The sequence below is a fragment of the Chiloscyllium punctatum genome, chromosome 14, assembly GCF_047496795.1.
Source record: "Chiloscyllium punctatum isolate Juve2018m chromosome 14, sChiPun1.3, whole genome shotgun sequence".
Lineage (NCBI taxonomy): Eukaryota > Metazoa > Chordata > Chondrichthyes > Orectolobiformes > Hemiscylliidae > Chiloscyllium > Chiloscyllium punctatum.
The window spans coordinates 2883570-2908380 of NC_092752.1; the positions used below are offsets into that span (position 1 = coordinate 2883570).

A 24811-nucleotide genomic window follows, 5' to 3' on the forward strand; every position below is an offset into this window, starting at 1 on the left:
TCACTGGCCTGAGAAGGTGAAGGATGAACAGAACCTCATCCTCCACGTCACATACTGAAAGGACAAAGCCATCGTCACCTGGGGGTTGCTTGCAGATGTTGTTGAGTTTTTATAAATTGATTTGTGACTATCGGGCTTTAAGCTGAGAATTCCACACAATGTACAGGATTGAAACAGGCCATTTGTACAGGAGGTAAAAACAATGACTGCAGATGCTAGAAGCCAGATTCTGGATTAGTGGTGCTGGAAGAGCACAGCAGTTCAGGCAGCATCAAAGGAGCAGCGAAATCAACGTTTCGGGCAAAAGCCCTTGATGAAGCTGCAAAAGCTGCTCCTTTGATGCTGCCTGAACTGCTGTGCTCTTCCAGCACCACTAATCCAGAATCATTTGTACAGGAGGCCCAATGCTGTATTTGTGTCCCACACAATCCTCCTCCATCAGCTCTTCATCTCAGCCTGCCAACGTCTCCTGTTCATTTCAGTCTCGTGTTTATCTCATGATCATTTTAAACAAGGTTTCACACTTTAACCAGCTTTAATCTGTTTATTTGCAGTTACCCTGCTGTATGTGAATTCCTACAACACAATAATTTATTATCAGTAATCCGAGCTCATGAAGCACAGGATGCTGGGTAAGTGTTTGCTTTTCCAGCAGAAATGTAATGTTATTCCTGCTTTCATTAAGTTAAGTCCTTTATAATGACTCTCATACTGGGTGTGCTTCACTGAGCAGCTTAAATTCATTACATTGATCAATAAAGACTGAATTGTTTAGGGATGGCTTCCTGTGAATATTTTCCATTCAGCCTGTTTGGAGGTGTTAAGACACATCTCTGCAGCAACTGGAGACGTGAAGCCGGGCCCCCTGCCTCAGAGGTAGGGACACTGCCATTACAGCACCAGAGCCCCTGACATCTTCCTGTGCAGTGAATTGTTTTGGTTGTAACAATGACCTGTTGAAGAGAATTTTGATTCAGGTGATTCAATCAGTTAAAATTTGGCCGAGATGAGTGAACCTAATGTGCAGCTGTCTGCATCCTCTGTTTCCTAAGTACGTTTGGGGAAGGAGTAAATATTGCAAATGCTGGGAACCTCAAATCAAACCAGAGCATTCTGAAAATCCCCAGCAGGCTTGACAGCGCCTGTGGAGAAGGAAACTGAGTCAGTGAGTCCGTTCTGACGATGGCTGTCAGGCCCAATACATTTGCTGTGTTCCCCTCTCCGCGATGCTGTTTGCACCCGCTGAGTATTTCAAACTTCTCCTGTTTCTGTTTCAGACGTTCCAAAGACAGACCTGTAAGCCCGGGGCCAGTAAGGGGAGATTTCCTCCCTGTGTCCCTCAGGCTATTGAAACTAATCCAGGCGATCCACCTGTTCCCTACGAAGGCACTGACCTTTTATACAATGTGATCTCTGCCCCAGTCAGGAACCGGTCCAGCTCCCTCTTGAAGGGACACAGGGAGTCAGCACCCAGCACCTCAAACGACAACATATTCCAGAAGCTCACTCAATGGGCACCTGGTGCTTTTGGATTCCCCGCCGAGAGTTTCTGAACTTTAACCACTGCTTCAAACTAAAATGTGACAGTAAGGTAACAGCATACGTTTCAACTGATAAAAGGTCATGTTAGCCCTGTTATCAGAAACGTCTTCACTTTGAGATATGTTGACAATGTGGGATGGGGTTCTTTATAGCACAATGGAATCAAAATCCCTGGAGACTGTCAGGAAATATTTTGAAACTTTGGTAGTTTTAATTTGTGGGTGTACTGAAGTGAAATGTATGGCCTTTATGGCCCTTCCATCTCGTTACCCAGGTTCTGTTTTGAACAATGACAATTGCATATTTAACATCCGTAGCCTCACTGATTGAACTAATCATTACTTGCTGCATGTCTGGAGTGAATTCACAGAAAAGGAGTTAATTAACACCATAACATCCTACAATGTAGCAGTCATTTACTGTGGCAGGTGAAGGGTAAACTTTTGATGATAATGGTACACTTCAGTAAATAGTATGCAATTGTGTGAATGCCCAACCTTTGTGTAACTCAGTACATTAATATTTACAGGTACCGAATGTATAGAAAGAGTCAAACAACAGGCTTCCCTTCACTAATCACCATCTTTTCAGCTCCCAACTACCTGGATGTCTACAACAACAAAGGTATGAGAATGTATATCACGTGCATTGGTACTTGTTGAATTAATGTGCTGCTATATTATTTCAGATGAGGAAGCCCTGATCCATGAGTAGCTAAGGGCAGCTCCTTCTGGCTGCCTCTTTATTTGCATTTCTGAATTTTCTTTTCACGTGTTGACAATAGTTGGTCTGCCACTTTGAGATTTCCAAAGCTTGGTTCTCGGAACTTCACAAATTTGCTCTCAGCTTTGTGTGCGCCTCACCAGATGTGCTGTTGCAGTGAATACATTCAGATGTTCAGCTGCAAGGTATCACTGTTTAATAAAAACAAGGGGATGGTTGAAATGTAGAGCTTAGTTTATGCTTGAACTGTGAACACACCAGCCTAACAGAGTAAACGTTTCTAAGTCTCACTATGTCACTGTTGTAAAATACAGAAAAAGATAACTTGGACTTGTTACTGAAAACTTATTTTGTACATTTCACATAAATTGGGGTATAATCTGATTGAGTTGGACTGAAGAGTCTGCTTCCATGCTGTATGATTCTGTGACTCCCAGACTTTTAGTATGTGTTTGGTGAACTGCAGTCCTCAATACATAGTCAATTGAGAAGCTCAAAGGTGTTTCTTGAGTGTTTTGTACTTCATTAAGTAATTATTACAATGATCACATGTCAAAACATTTCTATTTGTAAATGTTGAATGATGTTGATTGTGGGGGATGTTTATAAATTACTTTCCAATTATCCCGGGTGAGCTTTGTGTTCTGGGCAAAGTCCTTGCAGAAGGGGATCCTGAGGCAGCTGGTGATAGTATGGTGTGGACAATAATGCCAAGTATTGTATGATGCAGATGTACTCTCTATTCTAGTGGTAAGGCTTTGTTAGTATTATTGAGGCTAAATTGATCCACTTCCTCCTGAGAATTTCATTGTCAAAAGACATTTGTGCAGAACTGTTTTGATAAACTAAGTAGCAGCATAGATACTGATGTTGCATTAAAAATCACTGAGGTGGTCTGATCTTTCGCAAATAGATTTGTTACAAGATTCATTCTTCATAGAATCTCATAGCATAAAGGATATCATTCAGCCCATCCGAGCTGTGCTGGCTCTTTGCAGCAGCTATCTAATTGGTCCCAATCATCTTATCCTTCCTCAGAGCCCTCCATCTATTTCCTCAATTACTATTTAATTCCTTTTCCTATTGAATCTGCTTCCAACCCTCTGTCAGGTCGGTCCACACCAAGTACATTGTCCAGAAAACGTTTCTCTTCACTGTCACTGGAGCTGTAAGCTTCTGCAGTTCACTCTCATTGTTCAGCCGACAGAGTGAGAGTTTGCCGATGTTCTCTTCCTTCCCCTGATATCCTGCTCTGTTAGTCCTGCTCAGTGCTGACTGGGAGACTGTTCCAGTTTGATGGTTGGTGGAGGATCGGACCATGAGAGATTAAATTCTCTTGAAGCGGAAGGCAGAGCCAGTTATGGGATGGGCTAAAGGTTTGTGGTTTGTGCTAATGGACCAAGTGTCACAATATAGAGGTGTGCCCAGGGTATCAGAACTCCTTCATGTCACTGATTGTGTGTCTTGGTGGCAGTTTGCTCTTGTCTCTGAGGGTGAGAACCTGGCTTAGAGACCGATATTTTACCATCACATCACAACATGCTATGACTTTTGTCAATAAAATGTTTCTCTGTTCTCTGCCTTCATCAGTTCCAGTTCGTAACCAGCGTGTTCTGATCTCTATATTCGAAATAAGCTCCAAAAAGCCATTCACATAAATAGAACCACAACTGAGAGGTTATAACTTATCAGAAATTTTTAAAACTGCTGCAGATGTGAAGTTTCTTCAACAAAGAACCAGGGAGTGATCCGATAGAGGAATTGATAAATTAGACTGGAGAATGATGTTTTATTAACAGGGAGTCCAGAACAAAGGATGGTCAATAGAACACACACTCAAATAAACTCTGCAGAATTCAGGAGAAATCTCTTTACCCAGAGAATGAGTGAAATGTGGAACTCATCGTTCAGGGAATGTTAAAGGCGAACAAGTATCGATAGAGTTAAGGACTAGAGGAACAGGAGGAGGCCATTCAGCCACTCAAACCTGTTCCTCCATTAAATAATATTGTGGCTGGCCTTTGGCCCATATCTTGAAACATGTATCCATCTCTGATTTAAACTTAGCAACTGATCCAGCATCCACTGCTGTTTGTGGAAGAGAATTCCAAAGCGCTCCCACCCTTTGTGTGTAGCTGTGCTTCCTAACCCCTCTCCTGAATGGCCTGGCCCTCATTCCCAGACTGTTCCCCTAGTTCTAGAATCCCCAACCAATGGGGATAGTTTAACTTTATCCACCCCTGCCTTTTCCTGTTAATATCTTGAAGATTTTGATCAGATCACCCCTTAACTTGCTAAAAGAGGAAACCGAATAAATAAATGTTAGAGCAAGGAATAGGAGGGAATGGTGGAGTGGGGGATAGAAAGAGGAAGATGCGATGGTATAGAGCCAGACCATGAGCCATGGACCATTTGGAAACGTTCTGGAGTTATTCCTTTAAAGACGCAGGAAGGAGAAAACTGTTGAAGCCTGTTTGCTTTTTAGACACGTTTTCAAATGTTAATTTTACTTTAATCATCTGTGGATGCAAGAGTCAACTTGTTGCAATCATCTGTAGAGTGAGAGCTACCCAAAAAACACATCACTTATCATTGCTGTACCTTAGTAAACTGATCCAGAAACCAGTTACAATAACTGCCATGACCTGGACCTTTTTATTATGGTATTTATTTCTGGTAAATGTTTAATGGCTGGATCAGGTGTTTACAACATGAGTAGATATTGTTCCATTAACCTCTCACCTTATGCAATATTGAAATTGCTTTTTTGAAATATTCTAATTAAAAATTCATTAGATAGATGATACCAACAACAGCTTATATTTAAATAGTGCCTTTAATGCATTAAAATGTCATGAGCGAGAGCTCCTCGCTGTAGCTCCTGGTATTGGGAGATCTGGACTCTCACTCGATGTGTGTCTGTGTTGCACTGTCCTCCCACATGGACTCCAGCTCAGTTGTGAGCCAGCACGGTCTGCTTTCCTTAACCCTCTGGGTGAGATCTCTGTTCATTCTTTACAGGAGCATTTATAAAACCTCTTTTGACATCAAACCAGATTAGCACATATTTAGGCAGGGGCCAGGAACCTGCTCAAAAAGGCCTGAAGGAGTTAATTTTGGTTTTATTCATTGACAGCATGATAGGCCAGAATTTATTGTGCATCCCTCACCACCCACAGGGCAGTTAAAAATCCTGTGTGAAAACATTCCAACCCAATATTGGTCCCATCACTCTGTACGTTAATTAAGTAAACAAACAATAGCTTTCTCATACAGAACTTGAATTTTGCTGCAAAATGGACGTAGCGAAAGCTTTTGATGTCTTGCACTCATCAGGACAAGAGCACAAACTTTGTAAGGGGACAATAATTTACACAGTATGAGAAGTGGAAGCAAACAGCTTCGGCCTGGTTAGGATTGAGATATGGCAAAAGCAGTGAAGCCAAACTAGCTCAGGCCGGCAGGCGGACTTGCTGGTCAAGGCAGTGCAGGGGTGAACGCAGCGAGAATTCACAGTCTGTAAAATCCTTTCATCAATGAAAAGGTTACAATAAATTAAGTGTAGCTGTATAATAGAGAGAGAGGCCACTTATATTCACCTCCATGTCACCAAAGTAAGTGTATCCCTCCGTAACCTGCATACATTAGTGCTGTCTTCCTACATTTGCTTTCTTGTGCCCCAGTCTTGATGAGGTGGGTAGTTCTGGGTGAGATGCTCTTTGAAGGGTCCGTTTGGACTAGATGGGCCAAATGGCCTGCTTCCAGACTGTAGGAATTGTATGATTCTATAAGAGTCAGCCACATTGCTGTGAGTCTGGAGTCACAGGTAAGTCAGATCAGGTAAGGACAACAGTTTCCTTCTCGAAGTTTGAATACAGTTCCCAGGTTCCCAGAGCATGACCTGGGTCTCTGCAGTAACAACCCAGTGATAATTCCACTAGACTGTCACCTCCCTAAGTGTTAGAGCTGAGAGAGATACAGATGGAGAGGTTTAAGGAAGGAATTCTAGCAGGCAGCTGAGGTGCAGTGTCTCAAATTGTGGACATGCTAGACATCGGGATCAGGAGATCACAAAGGGAGGGGTGTGGGGATTTGAGGAGGTGACGGAGTTATGGGGTGTAGGGGCTGGAGGAGATGACGGAGATAGGGAAGGGGTGTAGGGGCTGCAGGAGATGACTGAGATAGGGAGTGGGCGTAGGGACTGGAGGAGATGACAGAGATAGGGAGGGGATGGAGGTGACAGATGATATTGAGGGGGTGTAGGGGCTGCAGTAGGTGATGGATGTAGGGTGGGGTGGTAGGGGCTGGAGGAGGTGATGGATGTAGGGAGGGGGTGTAGGGGCTGGAGTAGGTGATGGATGTAGGGAGGGGGTGTAGGGGCTGGAGGAGGTGATGGATGTAGGGAGGGGGTGTAGGGGCTGCAGGAGGTGATGGATGTAGGGAGGGGGTGTAGGGGCTGGAGTAGGTGATGGATGTAGGGAGGGGGTGTAGGGGCTGGAGGAGGTGATGGAGATAGGGAGGGGGTGTAGGGGCTGGAGGAGGTGATGGATGTAGGGAGGGGGGATAGGGGCTGGAGGAGGTGATGGATGTAGGGAGGGGGTGTAGGGGCTGGAGGAGGTGATGGATGTAGGGAGGGGGTGTAGGGGCTGGAGGAGGTGATGGATGTAGGGAGGGGGTGTAGGGGCTGGAGTAGGTGATGGATGTAGGGAGGGGGTGTAGGGGCTGGAGGAGGTGATGGAGATAGGGAGGGGGTGTAGGGGCTGGAGGAGGTGATGGATGTAGGGAGGGGGTGTAGGGGCTGGAGTAGGTGATGGATGTAGGGAGGGGGTGTAGGGGCTGGAGGAGGTGATGGATGTAGGGAGGGGGTGTAGGGGCTGGAGTAGGTGATGGATGTAGGGAGGGGGTGTAGGGGCTGGAGGAGGTGATGGAGATAGGGAGGGGGTGTAGGGGCTGGAGGAGGTGATGGATGTAGGGAGGGGGGATAGGGGCTGGAGGAGGTGATGGATGTAGGGAGGGGGGATAGGGGCTGGAGGAGGTGATGGATGTAGGGAGGGGGTGTAGGGGCTGGAGGAGGTGATGGATGTAGGGAGGGGGTGTAGGGGCTGGAGGAGGTGATGGATGTAGGGAGGGGGGATAGGGGCTGCAGGAGGTGATGGATGTAGGGAGGGGGTGTAGGGGCTGGAGGTGGTGATGGATGTAGGGAGGGGGGATAGGGGCTGGAGGAGGTGATGGATGTAGGGAGGGGGTGTAGGGGCTGGAGGTGGTGATGGATGTAGGGAGGGGGTGTAGGGGCTGGAGGAGGTGACAGAGATAGGGAGAGAGTGTAGGGATAGGGAGGGGGTGTAGGGGTTGGAGGGGATGACTGATAGGGAGGGGTGTAGGGATTGGGGCCTTGTGAAATGCAGTGAGGAATTTGAAAAGAGTGAGCATTTTAAAATCCCAGTAGTTATTTGATCATACAGAGCTCATACAGAGTTTTTTTAAAAACTCCCTTGGTGCAGCCTCTGTTGCACCTTCATCAGGCCCCTTCACAAGAATATCACTTCAAGGGGAATTCTGCACAAGAGGCATGTGCTGATGAGTTTGATGCACAGAAAGGGCCAGTTCAGCCCACCATGTCCATACTGACCCAAAGACACCCAGATGCCCTTTCTCATCCCATCTTCCTGCAGACGGTCCATAGTCCTACAGCTTTCAGCACCTGAGGTGCAGATCCAGGTCTGAGTTTTGAAAGATTTTCGGATCTCTGCCTCCTGCACCACCTCGGGCTGTGAATTCCAGATGCCCATGAACCTCTGCATGAAAGGGATTTTCCATATGTGCCCTTGAACTGGAATCTGTGATCCCTGTTTTTTTTTCAACTCTGTCAAGGGAAACAGGTCCCTCCTGTCTGTGCTATCTCTCCCTCTCACTGGTTTTATATCTCAGTCATGTCACCCTCAGCTTTCTCTACCTCCTTGGAAGACAATGCCAGCCTCTCCAATCTCCCCCATATCTGTTTTTACTTTTTTGCCATGTGGGACTTTGTCAGATGCCTTACTAATATCCACGTGGATAACCTCCACTGCACTACCCTCACTGATCCTCCTTGTCACTTCCTCAAAGAACTCAGTCAAATGTGTAAGGCATGGCCTTCCTTTGTCACCATGGCTCTGCTATCCCTGGCTTGTCCATGTTGGTAAGTGGATTCTTTTGGCAACGGCATTGTCACAGAGAACACAGCCACTACTGTGGATTTGCAATCATTGGGCAGATTTTGTTCAACTTAGACTAAGCAGTTTGTCCCCCTGCCTAGTTTAAACTCAGGATGTTATTTGACTGTGAGCTAATGTAGGTCAGTGAGCACAGCGGGAAATGGGGGAACAGGACACTCTGAGAGTCAGGAGCCAGGCAGCAAAAGTATGGAATGCCTCCGGTTGCTGGAGGTTCAGATGTGGCTTTGGTAAATAATTTCTGACTTGTAACCTATTCCCAGTGGAGTGCTTGTCTCTGTAGCAGATGTTACACTTGCCCTCCCATATTCACACTCACACTCACACTCGTGCTCACTCTTCCACCTCACACTCTCAATCTCTCACACACTCACTAACACTCACACTCACACCTCACTGAGCCCCTCGATCCCTGGATAGACTTGTCATTTTGGGCACTGCCTGTATTCCCGACAGTAATCTGCTCTCCCAGCAGCTGCTGGTGGCACCTCCCCCTCTCCCAGCAGCTGCTGGTGGCACCTCCCCCTCTCCCAGCAGCTGCTGGTGCCCCCTCCCCCTCTCCCAGCTGATATTTCAGGTCGGTCTTCCTCCCAAGAAAGGGGTGGAAGTATTATCTTGAATCTGGAAGCTTTATCCACGCGTTAAACATCCATCTGGAGCAGTGTGCTCCCTTATTCTCTTTTGGAGCATAGCTATAATATTTAAAATGGTGACTAATTTTGTGGATATTCTATCTTTGGCCAGGCAGGAGCTGAGATTCTGTGGTGTATATATCTCTCCAATCAGTGGGTCCTGAACTCTTACCTTCCTTCCTGTAAATTGATGGGATTTCCTTTTTACGTCATCACTTGGTTTGTGCAGCTCCGAGTGAGAGTATTTTTTTTTCCCCCAATCCTATGAACCTGGTGGGGTGTTGGAAATGAAATGTCAGAGTTTGTTTCTGTTTCCTGAAAGATCAGCACTGTAAGTAATCTAATCTAATCTGTAATAACAGGACCAGGAGAGGAGCCCAGATAAGGGAGTCTGTGGCTCACAGTTTTCCTATGGGATGGCCTGATGTTCAACATCTTGTGTCAAGGCTAGTGCTCCCCTCGGCTGTACATTTTCTTACTGAAGGAAATAAGTTCTAAATCATTAAGGGAATTGACGCATCATTGACATACTTACACATTGTGGTGATAAATAAAATGTCTGCTTACTGCCTCCAGTAAAGAGAACTTCCCTGACTGAATCTTCTAACAAAGACCAACTCTAACTTTAAAGAATGTTAGTGTTTGTGTATCTCAGTGTCAGCAAAGAATCACCAACAGCAACTTGCATTAAGTTGTACCTTCAAGTTAGTTTTTTGATCCATGTAGTGAAACATCCCAAGGTACTGCATGGGAGCAATTCATTAGACACCGTTGACAATATGGTGCTTGCACAGTTTTTGGCACTAATGACTGAAAGCTTTATTGAAGAGGTAGATTTTATAGACCTCTGAAAAGGTTGAGGGAGGGTTGGAAGGAGAGCATTCTGGAGCAATGGTCGAGGCAGCTAAAGGCACAGCAATAGGGGAGGGTTAGCGGGTGGAACCCAAGGAGGAATTAACAGACTAAGGTAAACATTCCTGAATTAAGCAGTGCAGTCCCAGGACTCGTATGTAAATGAGGGAGTTAGTACACATTTAGATTTCCTAGCAGGGATCTTGCTGATTTTGAGTTTGCAAAGAGTACAAGATAGAATATTTTTCACAAGATATCATCAAGTCTGGAGATAAAGAGGCTCAGATGAAATCTGAACTGTTGTTAGTGTCAATAAGATCCAGTCATATCAGCAATACCTACATTTCATGAATGACTAAAACAGTTGTTAGCAAAATGACTGAGCAAGTTTCCTCATGACCTGTAGCACCAGATATTCTACTGGACAAGTGCCTAAAGCTGATACCTTAATGAGCATTTCAAACGTATTAAAATTGAAATGCAATTTTAATGGATGAACTAAATTATTTTAAAATGTATTATCTTAGAGAATTTGAACAAGAATTAAACTGCTTTGAAAATTCGGGAAGGACTGTTAAATAACTTCGTTCTTTTTAAGGATAGTGTATAGGAATAGATTGAGAAACAAAATCCTGTTTTCATAGTACAAAGTAAAGACTCCACAGCATCATACTGATCAGAAGATAATGAAAAATTAAATATCAGTGAGAGCCCTTTAAATATAATGAACCAGAAAATGGTGACAAAATGTACAGACCTGGGAAGGTGAGTTGTTGCTGTTGGAGGGATAGTGAGCAAGTCATCAGCAAATGGGCAAACAGTCATCACTCCCACTGAAATGATTCCTGGCTGTTGTCAAGTTGGTTTTAATTCTCTTGTTTTGTCTTGTACAGTTTCTTATTACTTTAACTTTCTGCTTGGCCATGGTTTCAGTCCCTGTGTTGTGTGCTCTGTCTGTTTGGAGTTGTTAGTCTTGTTGAAGTGTGAAGACACCTCGAGCTTCACTTACTGACACACCAACGGATACACTTACTTCCTGACACACCAACTTCATGAAAGTGTTTGGGTTGTTACTCTTTAACATTATCATGATTTTGTGTGTGTGTATCTGTGGTTGGGGGGGTGGGGGGGAGGGTGTCATTAAAACTAGAGTTAAGCAAAATATTTGTGGTTTTCTATTTCAACTGTTAATGTGTCCTTGAGGTTGGAGAGGGTATGTTTGTGTCTCTGACTGTGCAACATGGAAATACTGTTCACTAATGGCAGAAATTGAACTGTTTTAAAAACAAAGTTGTTATTTCCACACCAGGACTAAATCAGAACTGTTCTATTTCACTTGGCATTGCCCTGGTTCCTCTGTAAAGAAGGTTAGCATTTTAGACAGGACTGGACTGGCTTTCATAATGCCTTTTAGGAGGACTGGGTGAAGTCGTAACTTTTAGAAAATGTAGCCACTGTTTTAGAAAACCTGCGCAGATAGTCCCCTCCCACATCAGGCCTCCTGATCCTGTTGGTATAGTGTTGGTCCACCCATCAAGGAGAAGTGTCCCTCTTGTCAAATCAGTGCGAGTGAATACATTTATATCCACGTTACTGGCCAGATGGAGCTGTGGTCTAATCTACCATACGATAGACAGCACCTGTAAATGTGCAGCACTCTGTGTAACCTTGTAGTGTTTTAAACATGTTTGTGCTCAAGGTCACATGTGAGACATGAACCTTCTGACCCAAATGTGTAAGTACCACACAGGGCAGAGAAGTTACTGTACACTTGAGTCAACCATTCCTTTGGAACTGAAAGTACAGCACCGTGTTCTAAGAGGGTGACTGATGTGTTGGCGATGATACCCGATTGGAATGGTTATTGTTCCTGTCCCATGATAAGAGGCAACCAACATCTAACCCTGAAGTTTGGCAGTTGAAGAGAAATTACCACTGGTTATGAAATTTGGGACAAATCCTTTTACCCAGGGAGTGGTCAGGTTGTGGAACTTGCTGCTACAGGTTGTGGTTGAGGTGACTCATACAGATGTTTCAGGGAAAGCTGGATAAGTGCATGAGGGAGAAGGGATTCAAAGGGTATAGAGTCTCACAGCACACAAGAAGACATCCTTTGGCCCATCATGTCTGCCCACTAATGTTGATAGGGTGGAATGGAGTCAGGTGGGCAGGGTTCCTGTGGAGCACAAACTGGCATACAGGTGTTGGGCCGAATGGCCTGTTTCTATGCTTTGTAACTGAGCAAAGTTTCATCCCAGCTGAGTTAATTCTCTCTGACTATTTCACTAAGGCCAGACCAGGTATTTTCTTTCTGGGAAATGGTTTCACCAGGACTGCCTCGTTGCCCCTTAGTTTAGTGTTGTCTCCACGTGGCTGTGATTGAGACTGGAGGCCTTGCTTTTGTTCGATTGGCGTTTTCAGGGCTAGTGAGTTTTGAGAAGATTTGTAGCTCAGGTTGAGGTTCTAGATGTAAGTTCCAGCTCAGCCAGCAAACTTGCATCCGTTTCTAGGGCTCTCCCGCTCTGTTTGACACTTTCAGCTGAATTCCCCCTGAACTCCACTCTCATGGAGTCCCACCCACCCAACGTATCTGTGCTCATTCAGTCACTCTGGTCTGACACCCTCTCTCATCTAGGGGTGGGGAGAGCAAACACATTCGAGGAATGATTGTTTTAAAAATATAATGTGCAACAGCGTCTCTGCTGCTTTTCAGTCAGAGCAACATCTTGGAAGCTTCTTAAATCTGTTGATCATCATACAGAAATGTGAGCCATCCCTTCGGCCCAAGGCTGTGCATTATTTTACTTTATTTATTCATTGGCTGAGAACATTGTTATTACCCATCCCTAATTGCCCAGAGGGGAGTTCTGAGTCACCCATATTGCTGTGGGCCTGGAGTCACATGTAGGCCAGACCAGGTAAGGATGGCAGTTTCCTTCCCTGAAGGACATGGTGAATCAGATGGGTCTTTCCTGAGAATCGACAATTATCAGACTCTTAATTCCAGATTTTTATTGAATTCATATCCTACCATCCACCGTGACCGGATTTGAACCCAGGTCCCCAGAACATTGCCTGTGTCTCTGAATTACCAGTCCCACCGATAATACCACTAGGCCATCGCCTCCCTGATGGTTCATGAAGGATTTGAGCAGCTCCTCATGATTCACATGTGAAGAAACAAACTCTTTTTTTTCCAGTCAACCTGTTGGCAGATGTTATTACACACCTCTGGGACAGGTGGGGCTTAAATCTCAGCTACCTAGCTCAACGAGAAGGACACTACCACTTCACCAGAGGAGCTATCATGGTTCAGATGTTAAGGCATCGATTGACTCACCAAAGAACTCTCTTCCTCAGAGGACAGTGACAATGGTATCATTAAGGCAGGGTAGATAGGTTTGTGACCGAATTAGGAGCCACTGGTGTGGAGGTGGGAGGAGTGTGAAGTTGAGACCATAACATGATCAGCCATGATCTCCATGGAATGGCCGAGTAAGCTTGATTGGCCAAAAGGCCTCTGTCTCCTGGCTTCTATGTAAATCCAACAAATCGTATTAAAGTAAAAGTTATTTGTTTCTGTTGCATTTCTCTTTATTTATAGAATTCCAAAATGTTGCATTGCAAAGTGTGTCCATTCAGCCCATAATGTCTGTACAGACTCAATACAAGAACAATTCCTTAGCCCCACTGCCCCACCTAGTTCCCATAGCCCTATAATGTTTCCTTTTCCGATAATGATCCATTCCCTATTGAATCTGCCTCCTTGCACAGATCCTGACCTCCTTCACTGCATGAAAAGACTTCTCCTCATGTCACCATTTCTCCTGCTTCCAATCACCTTAATTTTGTTCCCCAGGTTCTCCATCTTTCCACCAATAGGGCCAGATCCCTCGTGATTTTGCAAATCTCCTCACAATCCTTTCTCCTTCACAGAGACCAGTCCCGACATCTGCAATCACTCTGTGGCACTTTGTTTCCTCATCCCTGGGACCCTTCACATAAACATAACCATCTCTGTTTTTAATATCTAATTCTTTTCCCATTTTTAGCCACTGTAATACCTTCAGTTTTATTTTTTCTACAGTAAAAGCAATAGTATTGATGTGAATTACAAGCATTTTAACAAAGTAAATTGATTGTAAAATAAACAAAATGTTTGGCGAACAGAAATCTCGTTCATAAATCTAAATCTATTCCTGATAGGCATGTGAATAACAACATTGCAGCTCTGAAGAGATTACATTTCTGACTAAATTTTAAAAATGTCTTTTCTAGTTATGAATGTTGCCAATCCCTGAGTAAGGCTATCTGTTGGATAGAGTGGTGAGGCAGTCATTTATTTCAGCTGGTTTGCTTTTAGACGCTGATGAATAAATATGATCTTTTTGCACGTAGCAATGGAGAGGCGAGTGTGAGAGATTTATTAGATTGCTTTTCTGGTTAAACAGATAAAAAAAAATTTGAATATTGGAGCAGTTATGTGATTGAAAACCAGTCTCTCTGCAAGCAAATGTGGCCTTCTCTCATCACAGCACAATAACAAAATGAATGAGTTTTGAGTTAATTCAAAGTAAACTTGTTTACATCTGTCATCTCGTGAGTTATTAATGCCTGAAAGAAGAACTTCAAGATTCATAACTTAATTTTGTTTTTATACACTAAGTGAGCTCTGATGACATTGTATAATTGATGGACCAGTTTTAAATATCGACCACTTTTTCAATAATTTGCCAAGTCAAGCTTTCTAACAGACCTGCATGTGGCTCAGTATCACATTTGAACATTCATTTCACATTGTGGCATGGTGGCTCAGTGGTTAGCACTGCTGCCTCACAGCACCAGGGACCCGGGTTGGGTTCCAACCTCGGATGACTGTCTGTGTGAAGTTTGCACATTTGTTTCCTCCCACAGTCCAAAGATGTGCAGGTTAAGTGGATTAGCCTTGGGGAATGCAGGGTTCCAGGGTTGGGGTGAGTCTGTGTGGGATGCTGTTCAGAAGAGCAGTGTAGGCTTGATGGGCCAAATGGCCTGCTTCTACACTGTAGGGATTCTATAGCTTGGAGAGCCCAAGGGCAGCAGCGATTACTTAGATGTGTGCCTACTCTATTGTTTAATGCAATCTCATCTCGCCTTTGACTGTATCTTCACCAAATCAATCAACTAAATCTCTGAATGTGGAAATCTTTCATGAGTTCACTCTGAAATGGCCAAACCGTTATCCTGAGTTTGTCTTCCATGTGTCCTAGCCTCGGACCAAGCAAACATCTCAGGACCAAGAACGTTCACCCAAATCTACCTGACCCACCCTGTCAACTTTTCAAAGAATTCTGGTTATTTCAGAGAGATTGCTTCCCCTCATTTCTAATAAAGCACTGAAGTCTTGGCCTGTCCTACTCGATCTCTCCAAATAGGTCAGTGTTCTCATCGCCAGGAGTTGGTGTAATGAACTTTCGCAGCACTCCCTGTGTGTAACTTTCCAATGGTAAAGATACTATAACTGCCGTAACTCCAGAGACCAGTATCCCGTCACCGAATAACCTTTATTTACACGGGGAGAGTCCTTGACACTGATCCAGCTCCCTCAGAGCCAGCTCTCCAAGTGAGCAGAACCTCTGGCACTGCTGTTTATATCTGTTAGCCAGGGCTCCCTAATTGGGCCAGATTAACAGCCCCAGTCAGGGAACTCCGATTCTGAGGTCACCTGACTGACCTCGTTGCACTCACAACAAAAACTACCCAGTACCCAAGGTGTGACCTCACCAAGCAAGCATGTAATTTTAGGAAGACTCTCCTACTGCTACACTGCAATAAACAGCAGCATGTCACTCTCCTTGCTCGCTGCTTGGTATACTGCTCGTTATGTTTGTCATTCATGTACATTAACCCTCCAGTCTCTCTGACCATTAACATTTGCTCAACTCTCATCAACTTCAAAAAAAAACAAACTGACCAATTCTGAAGAACGGCCTCTAGACTCAAAAGATTAACTCTGTTTCTCTCTCCATAGATGCTGTCAGACCTGCTGAGTTTCTCCAGCAATCTGTGTTTGTTTTAGGTTTGTAGCATCCACAGTTTCTTGTTTTAAATTATCAGGCAGAGTATCACTTGGTGTTCACATTGAGATTTCAAACAGTAACATTTTCATGATTCACTGAAGATTATTGTGGGAGAGATTTTATTCAATTATAGCGTGATGTTCACAGATGTGCAGTAATTTCCATAGCAACAGAATCTATGCTCCTGTGAAAATGTCATATGAACTGATATTTCCTCGGTGCCACATCCGTCATTTCGAGACAGAAAGAAATGGCAGTACATCCATTAAGAATATCTGACTAAATTGGAAATCAGTAACTGAGTGACATGCAGATTCTAAACCGGCAGAAGGATCCGGAAGGCAGGGAAATTGGCTTTAGATAAAAATGTAAAATTTCAGGTGTTCTTTTAAAAACCAAATCTCAGGATTTAATATCCAACCCACTGTCTCCGCACTGACTGGTATTAATCATGAACAAGTAAACTGTACAATCTCTTCAGACTATAGCAGGATAGCATAGTGTTGGGGGAGACCCACTGTGTAATGTAGTGTAACTGGACTGTGTCTGAGGCTAAAGCTCTGGGCATTTTGCTTCTGTAACTGGTGGCATTTAAATTTAATAGGACAGCACTCAAAATGGTGATCGTCAATGCTGTAAAGAGCCATCTGGTTCACTGCTAGCACAGACACAATGGGCTGAATGGCTTCCAGTGAAGAGAATCTGCTGCTTTTAGCTGGTCTGGCCTACATGTGACTCCAGAGTCAGCAACTCTGAACCTACCTCTGAAATAACCAAGCAAAGCGCTCAGTTCAAGGACAGTTAGGGATGGGCAATAAATACTGGTCGTGCCTGTGATCCCAGAACTATTTGAGGAATCAAACAAAAAAGCATTGGGACTAATCAAAGCCAAAACTGTTGGAAATATTCAGGTCAGTGACTGAAGAGAGAAGTAGTGTTGCCATCCCAGGGGGATCAGATGTAACAAACATCAGCTTGAACGATCAGCTTGGCTTTTTTCTCAACATGCCCTGTCTGTTGCATATCTGCACAGTTGTCTGATATTTTTCTTGCGGGAAACATCTGTCTGTCAAGATTAAATGCAGCCCTTCGACCCCCAAAACCCAAGGGCTGTTCCAGCAAAGCCACCAGGGAACCGGATGTGCCCTAATCATTAAAAAGAATTTCTTTTGTACAGACCCTGAGGGCATGTGGGTGTATTTTCACAGCTGATAAACCTCACCCAAAGTGCAGTCGCAGTAAGGAATACAGAATCAGTTTGTACTCAGCAAACCCCACAAATAGCAGCGGTAACAGGGACAGAGACTCTGACTGACAGTAGACTTTTTCCTAGACGAGGGTAAAATTCCTCTGAACTACCTTGAAATATTGTTCGAGGATGTTTCCCAGCATCCAAGAGGGTCGGCAAGCTGTGTGTGGGGGTGGCGAGGGGAATATGTCCAATCAAGTAACAATGTCTTGTATTCTGTAACGAGTATAGGGAAATGCTCAAAGAAAACACATTATTTGAAACATCCCTATAAATTCTCTTGTGTCTTTGTTGACAGTAGTACCTTGGGAGCTGACAATCCTCCTTCCCCATTGAAATCCCAGAGACCCTATCTCCTCCCTCCCCACAATCCTATTACCTGGAGGGCTATGTTCTCTATCAGTTTGATTGCACGCTGTGTGCTGACTGTGATCTGGGGCTGGGGTTTCGTGCGTTTAGCATGGGTTACCCTGAGGCAAAGCTACCCACATTGTTGAAGTTGACATTGAGTTGCTCCCCGATGTAGTGCCTGAATCTTGCCTGCAGCAGCATTGTTCAATTCTGCTGCCTTTGCTGCACAAGGTCAGGACTAAATCCATGAGCGATTTCTCAGTCGCATCCAGCCTAATACTGTCCTTATTCATTCTCAGCTGTCGTTAGTGCAACTTTGTAGGAGGGTTCTGAATCAATGATAGTGATGTAATAATTAGCATTTGTACAGCGTGAGAGACATGCCACAGTGCTACACAGAAAATATCAGACTGTATGTGACAGTAAGCAGTGTAAAATATTGTGACAGGTAACCATCGGTTTGGTGAATATCTTCAGCAGGGCAGTGCAGAGCTTGGAAGCCAGGGTGAAGGTACAGCTCCAAAGACAATGGGATTCAGGAATGTTGAAAAAGGTCAGGACTGGAGGAGTACCAGGATTCTCTCGTTGTTAGGATTGAGATTGGGAAAGGTGAAGCCGAGGAAGAATTTGACCGCTCGGCTGGGAATGTGGAATTGGAGGTTCCTGCAGCAGCAGTCAGTGAGCAGAGACTTGGCAGCTGGGTGACCAGGCCTGTGTTAAGATACAAGCAGCTCAATTTACAAGTGTGAGAAGCCAGTCAGGAGAGTGTTGTAACTCTTGAAGGCATGACCGAGCGATTCTGTCCTAGTGAGGGGACTGAGACTGAGGCAGGTTTAGGTATCTGCTGCTGGTGGCTGTGACACTGGAAGGTCAGCTCAACGGGACATTGGTATTGCAAATAGTCTCTGGTCTAACCTCAGACAGTCTCTGCCAAGTGGTTGGCAACATTGGCTTAAGGGATGGAGTTTGATGTTGAGGTTATCTGTTTCTTTCAGCCACTTTATACTCAGTGTATCACTGACAACATGAAAGATCTCCTGCAGTCATTACCTGGCACTGTCCCTCAGATGGATCTTTCAAAGTACAGCACTGGGATGGTTCAGGACTCTCAGCAGTTTGGTGTTGCTACAGAGTGAGATATTTGTTAAGAAATATCACCATTGTTGCTGTGACAAAGTTTAATCACTCTGGGCTGGTTTTGACGCAACCTCCCTGCTATACTGTGTTTCCCTGCCAAATCCAATTTCCCAATGGTGAAACCACAGTTTGTACTGCCCCAGCACACCCTCTCCCTTCTTCCCTGCATTTCCCCCCCTCCCCCTCTTCCCCCGCCCCCGTCTTCTCTCCCTCTCCCCCTCCCTCTCCCTCTCCCTCTCCCTCTCCCCCTCCCTCTCCCCCTCCCTCTCCCTCTCCCCCTCCCTCCATCTGTCCTTCCTTCCTTCCTTCCTTCCCTCCTCTCTCTTCCTTCTTCCTCCTTCCCCCTCTCTCTCCCTCTCTCCCTCTCTCTCCCTCTCTCTCCCTTCTCCCTCTCTCTCCCTTCTCCCTCTCTCTCCCCTCTCCCTCTCTCTCCCTTCTCCCTCTCCCTCTCTCTCCCTTCTCCCTTCTCTCTCCCTCCCTCCTTCTCTCCCCTCTCTCCCTCCCTCTCTTTCCCTCCTTCCCCCTCTCTCTCCCCCTCTCCCTCTCCCTCCTCCCCCTTCCCTTCCTACCCCTCCCTCCCTCCCTCCCCCCTCCTCCTCACCCCCCCTCACCCCTCTCTCTCTCTCTCCCTCTCTCACTCGCGCGCGCTCTCTCTCTCTCTCTCTCCCTCTCTCACTCGCGCGCTTTCTCTCTCTCTCTCTCTCTCTCTCTCTCTCTCTCTCCTTACCCTCCCTCTCCCTCCATCTTTCATAAACCCTCCATAAGGCTTATGCCTGAAACGTGTATTTTCCTGCTCCTCGGATGCTGCCTGACCTGCTGTGCTTTTCCAGCATCCCACACTCTTGATAAAAGATCTGTGTTGTAAGGATCGCTGTGCTGTTCATTAAACTCTGCAAGGAGTGAATTCATGCTTCTTAGAATCATGTAGCACAGAGGGCATTCGGCCCTGTGGCTGTGCTGGTTCTCTGAAAAAGCTGCCCTGTTAGTCCCACTCACCTCGTTCCCCATTGTCTGCAGAATGTTTCTTTGTGTTTCTCTGGTTTCCCTTTGAAGGTTATTGCTGGATCTGCTTGCACTACCCTTTCAGGCACACTTCCCTGACCATCATAACACTCTGCATCAAACAGTTCTCCATGGTCCCTCCCTAATTCCTTTCCCAATTTCAATACGTTTGTGCCTTCCTCTTACTGACCCTCTCCTATCAAGGGAAGAGCATCTGTTTGTTCAAAGTCGTGTTAATTGTGAACCCTTTAAACCCAGCTGGTCAGCGAAATGCTCACAGTCACCCCCCCCCGACACATGATTGAGATTTGCTTTGACCTTTGGGCAGTGTTATACTGAGATGTGGTGTGATAATCTGAGAACAAGTGTGCCGTATCCTGCCTCTGAGTTGCTGTTTATACAAATTAATTACAAAGTTTGAAATTTAATGGTGAGCTGGGTGAAGGCATTAACATATGTGGAGGAGGTTCTTAATCTGACATCCTTTTCAAAAGAAGCAGCACTATTTTGATAAAAGAAATATTTTAACTCCAATCATTTGGAAAGGTTTAGGGAGGATTCATTGCTGCGTTTGGAGGGCCCCTGGTGTATAATGGCAGTAATGGCTGTCTCGGGTCATACTTCCAGTGTGAGAGCAGGCCATTCAGCCCATCGAGTCCCTACAGTGTGAGAGCAGGCCATTCAGCCCATCGAGTCCCTACAGTGTGAGAGCAGGCCATTCATCCCATTGAGTCCCTCAGAAGAGCATCCTGCCCAGATCCAGCCCATCCCTGCATTTCCCATGACTGACCCACCTAGCCAGCACGTCCCAAGACATTACGGACAATTTCCCATGGCCAATCCACCCTAACCTGCACATTTTCGGACTGTGGGAGGAAACCCATGCAGAGACTGGGGGAACGTGCAAACTCCACGCAATCGCCCGAGGGTGGAATTGAATCAGAGCCCCTGGTGCTGTGAGGCAGCAGTGCTAACCACTGAGCCACCGTACACCTGCTTCTAATGCTCTGTCTTCTCTTTACTCTTTCATAAGTCACAGAATTTCTCTTAAGTCACCAACTGCATACCTGAACTAGTCCAAAGAAAATCCTTGAAAGTAGTTTGTTGTGAACTCCATGGTTATGTGAAGTGGTGTCTCACACACACACTATGTCTTATATTTGACCAAGTGACAAAGTTAGGGTCTACAGGAGCTTTGGTTACCATCTCAGGTGAAGGACAAAACTGTTGACAAAGTCCTCCCCCTCTGTCCTGCCCAATAACCTTCTCCAACATCACAAATGCCCACTATTTATCATTTTCAAAAACATAAATAACTGCGAGCGCTGGAAATCAGAAATTGCTGGAGAAGTTCAGCAGGTCTGGCAGCATCTGTAGAGAGAGAAACAGAGTTAACATCTTGAATCCAGTGATGCCAAAGAATGTTGTATTTCTGATGAATTTGACTGCACTGCCAGGAAGTGACAGTGGATCTAACACCAGGACGGAGATGTCCTTGATGAGTTGCCATTGGCGATGAAAGTTTGTGTCTAACCTTTGACCTTAAGGTTCTGGAATATTTTAAAGGCTGGAGGGTGTTCAACATGGTCAACACAACAGGATCATTGGTCTTCATAATGATTCAAAAGCCTTGTGTGCGAAGTCTCAAAGTGAGACTGACTCTTTTTGTACAGTCTCTGATGATAAGTTTACACCCTTTAAAAGGATTCTTTCCCATGGTGTTAACTTTAATGGAAACTTTCTGATATTAAACTTAACCAATGGCTATTCTTGAACTTCATGACCTAACTTATTTCAAAGCGGATGGAGTATATATGTGAGGAGGTTTTGCTGAACAGTACAAGGCACTCATCAGACCACAGCCAGAATACTGTGAGCAGCTTTGTGGCTGTTCTCTCAGGAAGGGTAGACTGGTATAGGAGGCAGTTCAGAGCAGGATCACTCAGCTGATACTGGGTATGGATAGACTGTCTGATGAGCAGTTGGGAATGTAATCATTTGACTTTGAAAGGGTAGATGTAGAAAGGATGTTCCCCCATGTGGGAGAGTCTAGGACCAGGTGGCATTATCTCCGAGTAAGGGTGTCCCATTTAAGACAGAGATGAGGAGAAATGTCGTCTTTCAGTGGACAGTGAGTCTGTGGAATTGCTTACCCCAGGGGACTGTCGATCATTAACTAGATTCAAGGCTGAGAGAGAGACAGATTTTTAAATCAGGAAGGGAATAGAGGGGTCTGGGGAAAAGCCAGGAGACTGTGAGTGAGGAATATCAGATCAGCTGTGATCTCATTGTAAATGGTGGACGCAGTGGACTTGTTGGACTGAATGATCTACTTCAGTCCCTGTGAGACTATTAAAATGGGAGGCTCTGCTATTTGTTTGCACTGTGTCCATGTGTTTCCTGAGACCCAAACAAAAATGTACTGTTGATTTGCATGTCATGAATTTGAAATTGTTTGAGAATGCCAGGGTGTTTTATATAACCCTTTTAAATGTACGGCTAAAAACTCTCTTCAAAATGACATTTGTGTATCGGGACTCGAAGCTGATGCTGAGGAGGGTGTTATTCAGTGGGAATGGCTCGCTCAGTCCAGTTTGGTAACTCACCAATCGACCCAAATAATACACTGCCTGTGCTGGTGGACTGATCGGTGTGGGCAGGTAGAAACAAAAAACAGAGGTATGGACAGCAGTAGGCCATTCAGCCCTTCGAGCCTGCTGCACAATTCAGGATGGTCATGGCTGATCATCCAACTCAGTCCCCTGTTCCTTCTTTCTCCCCATACCCTTTCAACCCATTAGCCCTAATAACCATGTCTATCTTCTCAAAACCGTTTGGTGTTTTGGCCTAACTGATTGCAGCAGAGAATTCCTCAGGCTCCCCACTGTCTGGGTGAAGACATTTCTCCTCATCCCTGCCCTACATGGCCTACCTTAGCTATTAACCCTCTGGCTCTGGACTCCCTGGTCACTGGGAACATCTTTCCTGTCTGGCCCAGTTACAACTTGATCAGTTTTTATGAGGTTCCATCTCGTTCTTCTAAACTTGCTGTCCTAGGAATCAGGCTGGGAAGACTTTGCTGCACTCCCTCTGGAAAGATCATGAGGCCGTAATTTAATTAACTCCAGATTCGGGGTAACTGCAGCTCCAGCAGATATTTTAGTGACACACTGGGGGCCATCTTCCCCCATAAAGATGTTACCACTCGTGTTTATTCCAGCCTTTGGAACAGAATCCATTGATAATTCTAATGCTTTTTGTCATCTCTATCAATGTTTTGGATGTGAATATTGGAGGTATAGTTAGTGAGTTTGCAGATAACAACAAAGTAAGTGTGGTAGTGGGCAACCAGAACCGAAACATTAACTCTGGTTTCTCTCCACAGATGCTGTCAGACCTGCTGAGTTTTTCTAGCAATTTCTGTTTTGGTTACCTCCAAGTGCGACAGGACCTTGATCAGATGGGCCAAGGAATGGCAGATTGAGTTTAATTTAGATAAATGTGAGATGTTGTATTTTGGTAAGGCAAATCAGGGTGGGAATTATGTAGTTAATGGTAGGGCCCTGGGGAGTGTCGCTGAACAAAGAGACCGAGGGATGCCAGTGCATAATTCCTTGAAAGTGGAGTCACAGGTAGACAGGGCAGTGAAGGTGACATTTGGTATGCTTGCCTTTGTTGGTCAGGACATTGAATATAGGAGTTGGGATGTCATGTTGAGGCTGTACAGGACGTTGATGAGGCTACTTTTGGAATATTACATGTAATTCTGGTCTCCCTGCTATAGGAAGGATGTTGCTGAAATTAAAAGGTTTGAGCTATAAGGAGCGACTGAATAGTCTGGGGCTGTTTCCCTGGAGCATTGGAGACTGACAGGTGACCTTATAGAGGTTTATAAAATCATGAGGGACATGGATAGGATAAATAACCAAGATCCTTTTCCCCAGAGTAGAGATATCCAAAACTCAAGGGCAAAGATTTAAGATGAGAGGGGAAAGATGTAAAAGGGACCTGAAGGGTAACATTTTCACATAGAGGGTACTGTATGTATGGAATGAACTGCTGGAGGAAGTGTTGGAGACTAGTAAAATGATAACATTTAAAAAGCATCTGGATGGGTATATGAGTAGGAAGGATATGGAGGGATGTGAGCCAAGTGTTGGAACATGGGACTAGGTCAGACTAGGATCTCGAGACTAGGACTGTTTAGGATATCTGGTCAGCATGGATGAATTAGGGTCTGTTTCCATGCTGTATAACTCTGACTCTTCTCCCAAACTTCTATGACTCTGAGTTTCTGAGACAATAAACTAACAAATGATTAAGCAATATATTTTACCAAACTCTCTTATTCCACTCTTTTATATATCTTGGGTCTTTACAGAGATTTGCTGATCCTCCTTTTCCTCATTATTTTCATGTTTTCCAGCTGCAGTTTTGAAATATGAAAACAACGTGATGAATATTCGACAGTTCAATTGTTCCCCACATCCCTATTGGCTGCCCAACTTCATGGATGTCTTCACTTGGTCTTTGCCGTTTGTTGGAGAGAAAGGTATGTAACAGTGTTCGAGGGGCTGGCTTTCATTCTGGTCAGAGGGTGACACACTATCTGCTGGGTTGGATGCTCTGCGATTGTGATCCCCCTCCAGAGACATGTACACAGCCTTCCTCCCAGTGCTAGTAGGCTCCACCCTGTGCAAGGCTGCCTTCATCCAGATGAGACTCAACTGAGGTCCCCTCCCTGGTGTCAGGGAGATGTTGCAAACACCTAGCCACTAGCTCAGAGAAGAGCAAGGGAGTTCTCCCAGCTGATCTGGACAATACCCGTCCCTCGACCATCACTGCTGCAGCACAGCATCTGGTCACCGTCTCACTGCTGTCTGTGAGATAATGCCTTGCAAAAATTACCAGCTTCTGTTTTCCCAGATCGTAATTGCATTTGTACAGCTAATGTAGCCGTTTTAAAGACTGGGATACCCTGAAGCTGTGAAAGAAAGTAGACAAATGCAGGTCTGTCAATGACTCAACATTGAAGATCAAAACTCATGTCAT

At 45.0% G+C, this 24811-nt stretch overlaps 1 protein-coding gene across 2 annotated transcripts in view; it reads left to right on the forward strand.

Moving 5' to 3' along the window:
* The window catches only part of LOC140485544 (protein phosphatase 3 catalytic subunit alpha), a 303903-nt gene that overhangs the window by 254127 nt on the left and 24965 nt on the right, over positions 1-24811 (forward strand). For both annotated transcript variants that reach the window (XM_072583759.1, XM_072583758.1), the window contains exons 7-9: positions 555-632; positions 2072-2166; positions 24186-24311. In XM_072583759.1, coding sequence (XP_072439860.1) covers positions 555-632; positions 2072-2166; positions 24186-24311 — 299 coding nt within the window. The remainder of the gene's footprint in view (positions 1-554; positions 633-2071; positions 2167-24185; positions 24312-24811) is intronic.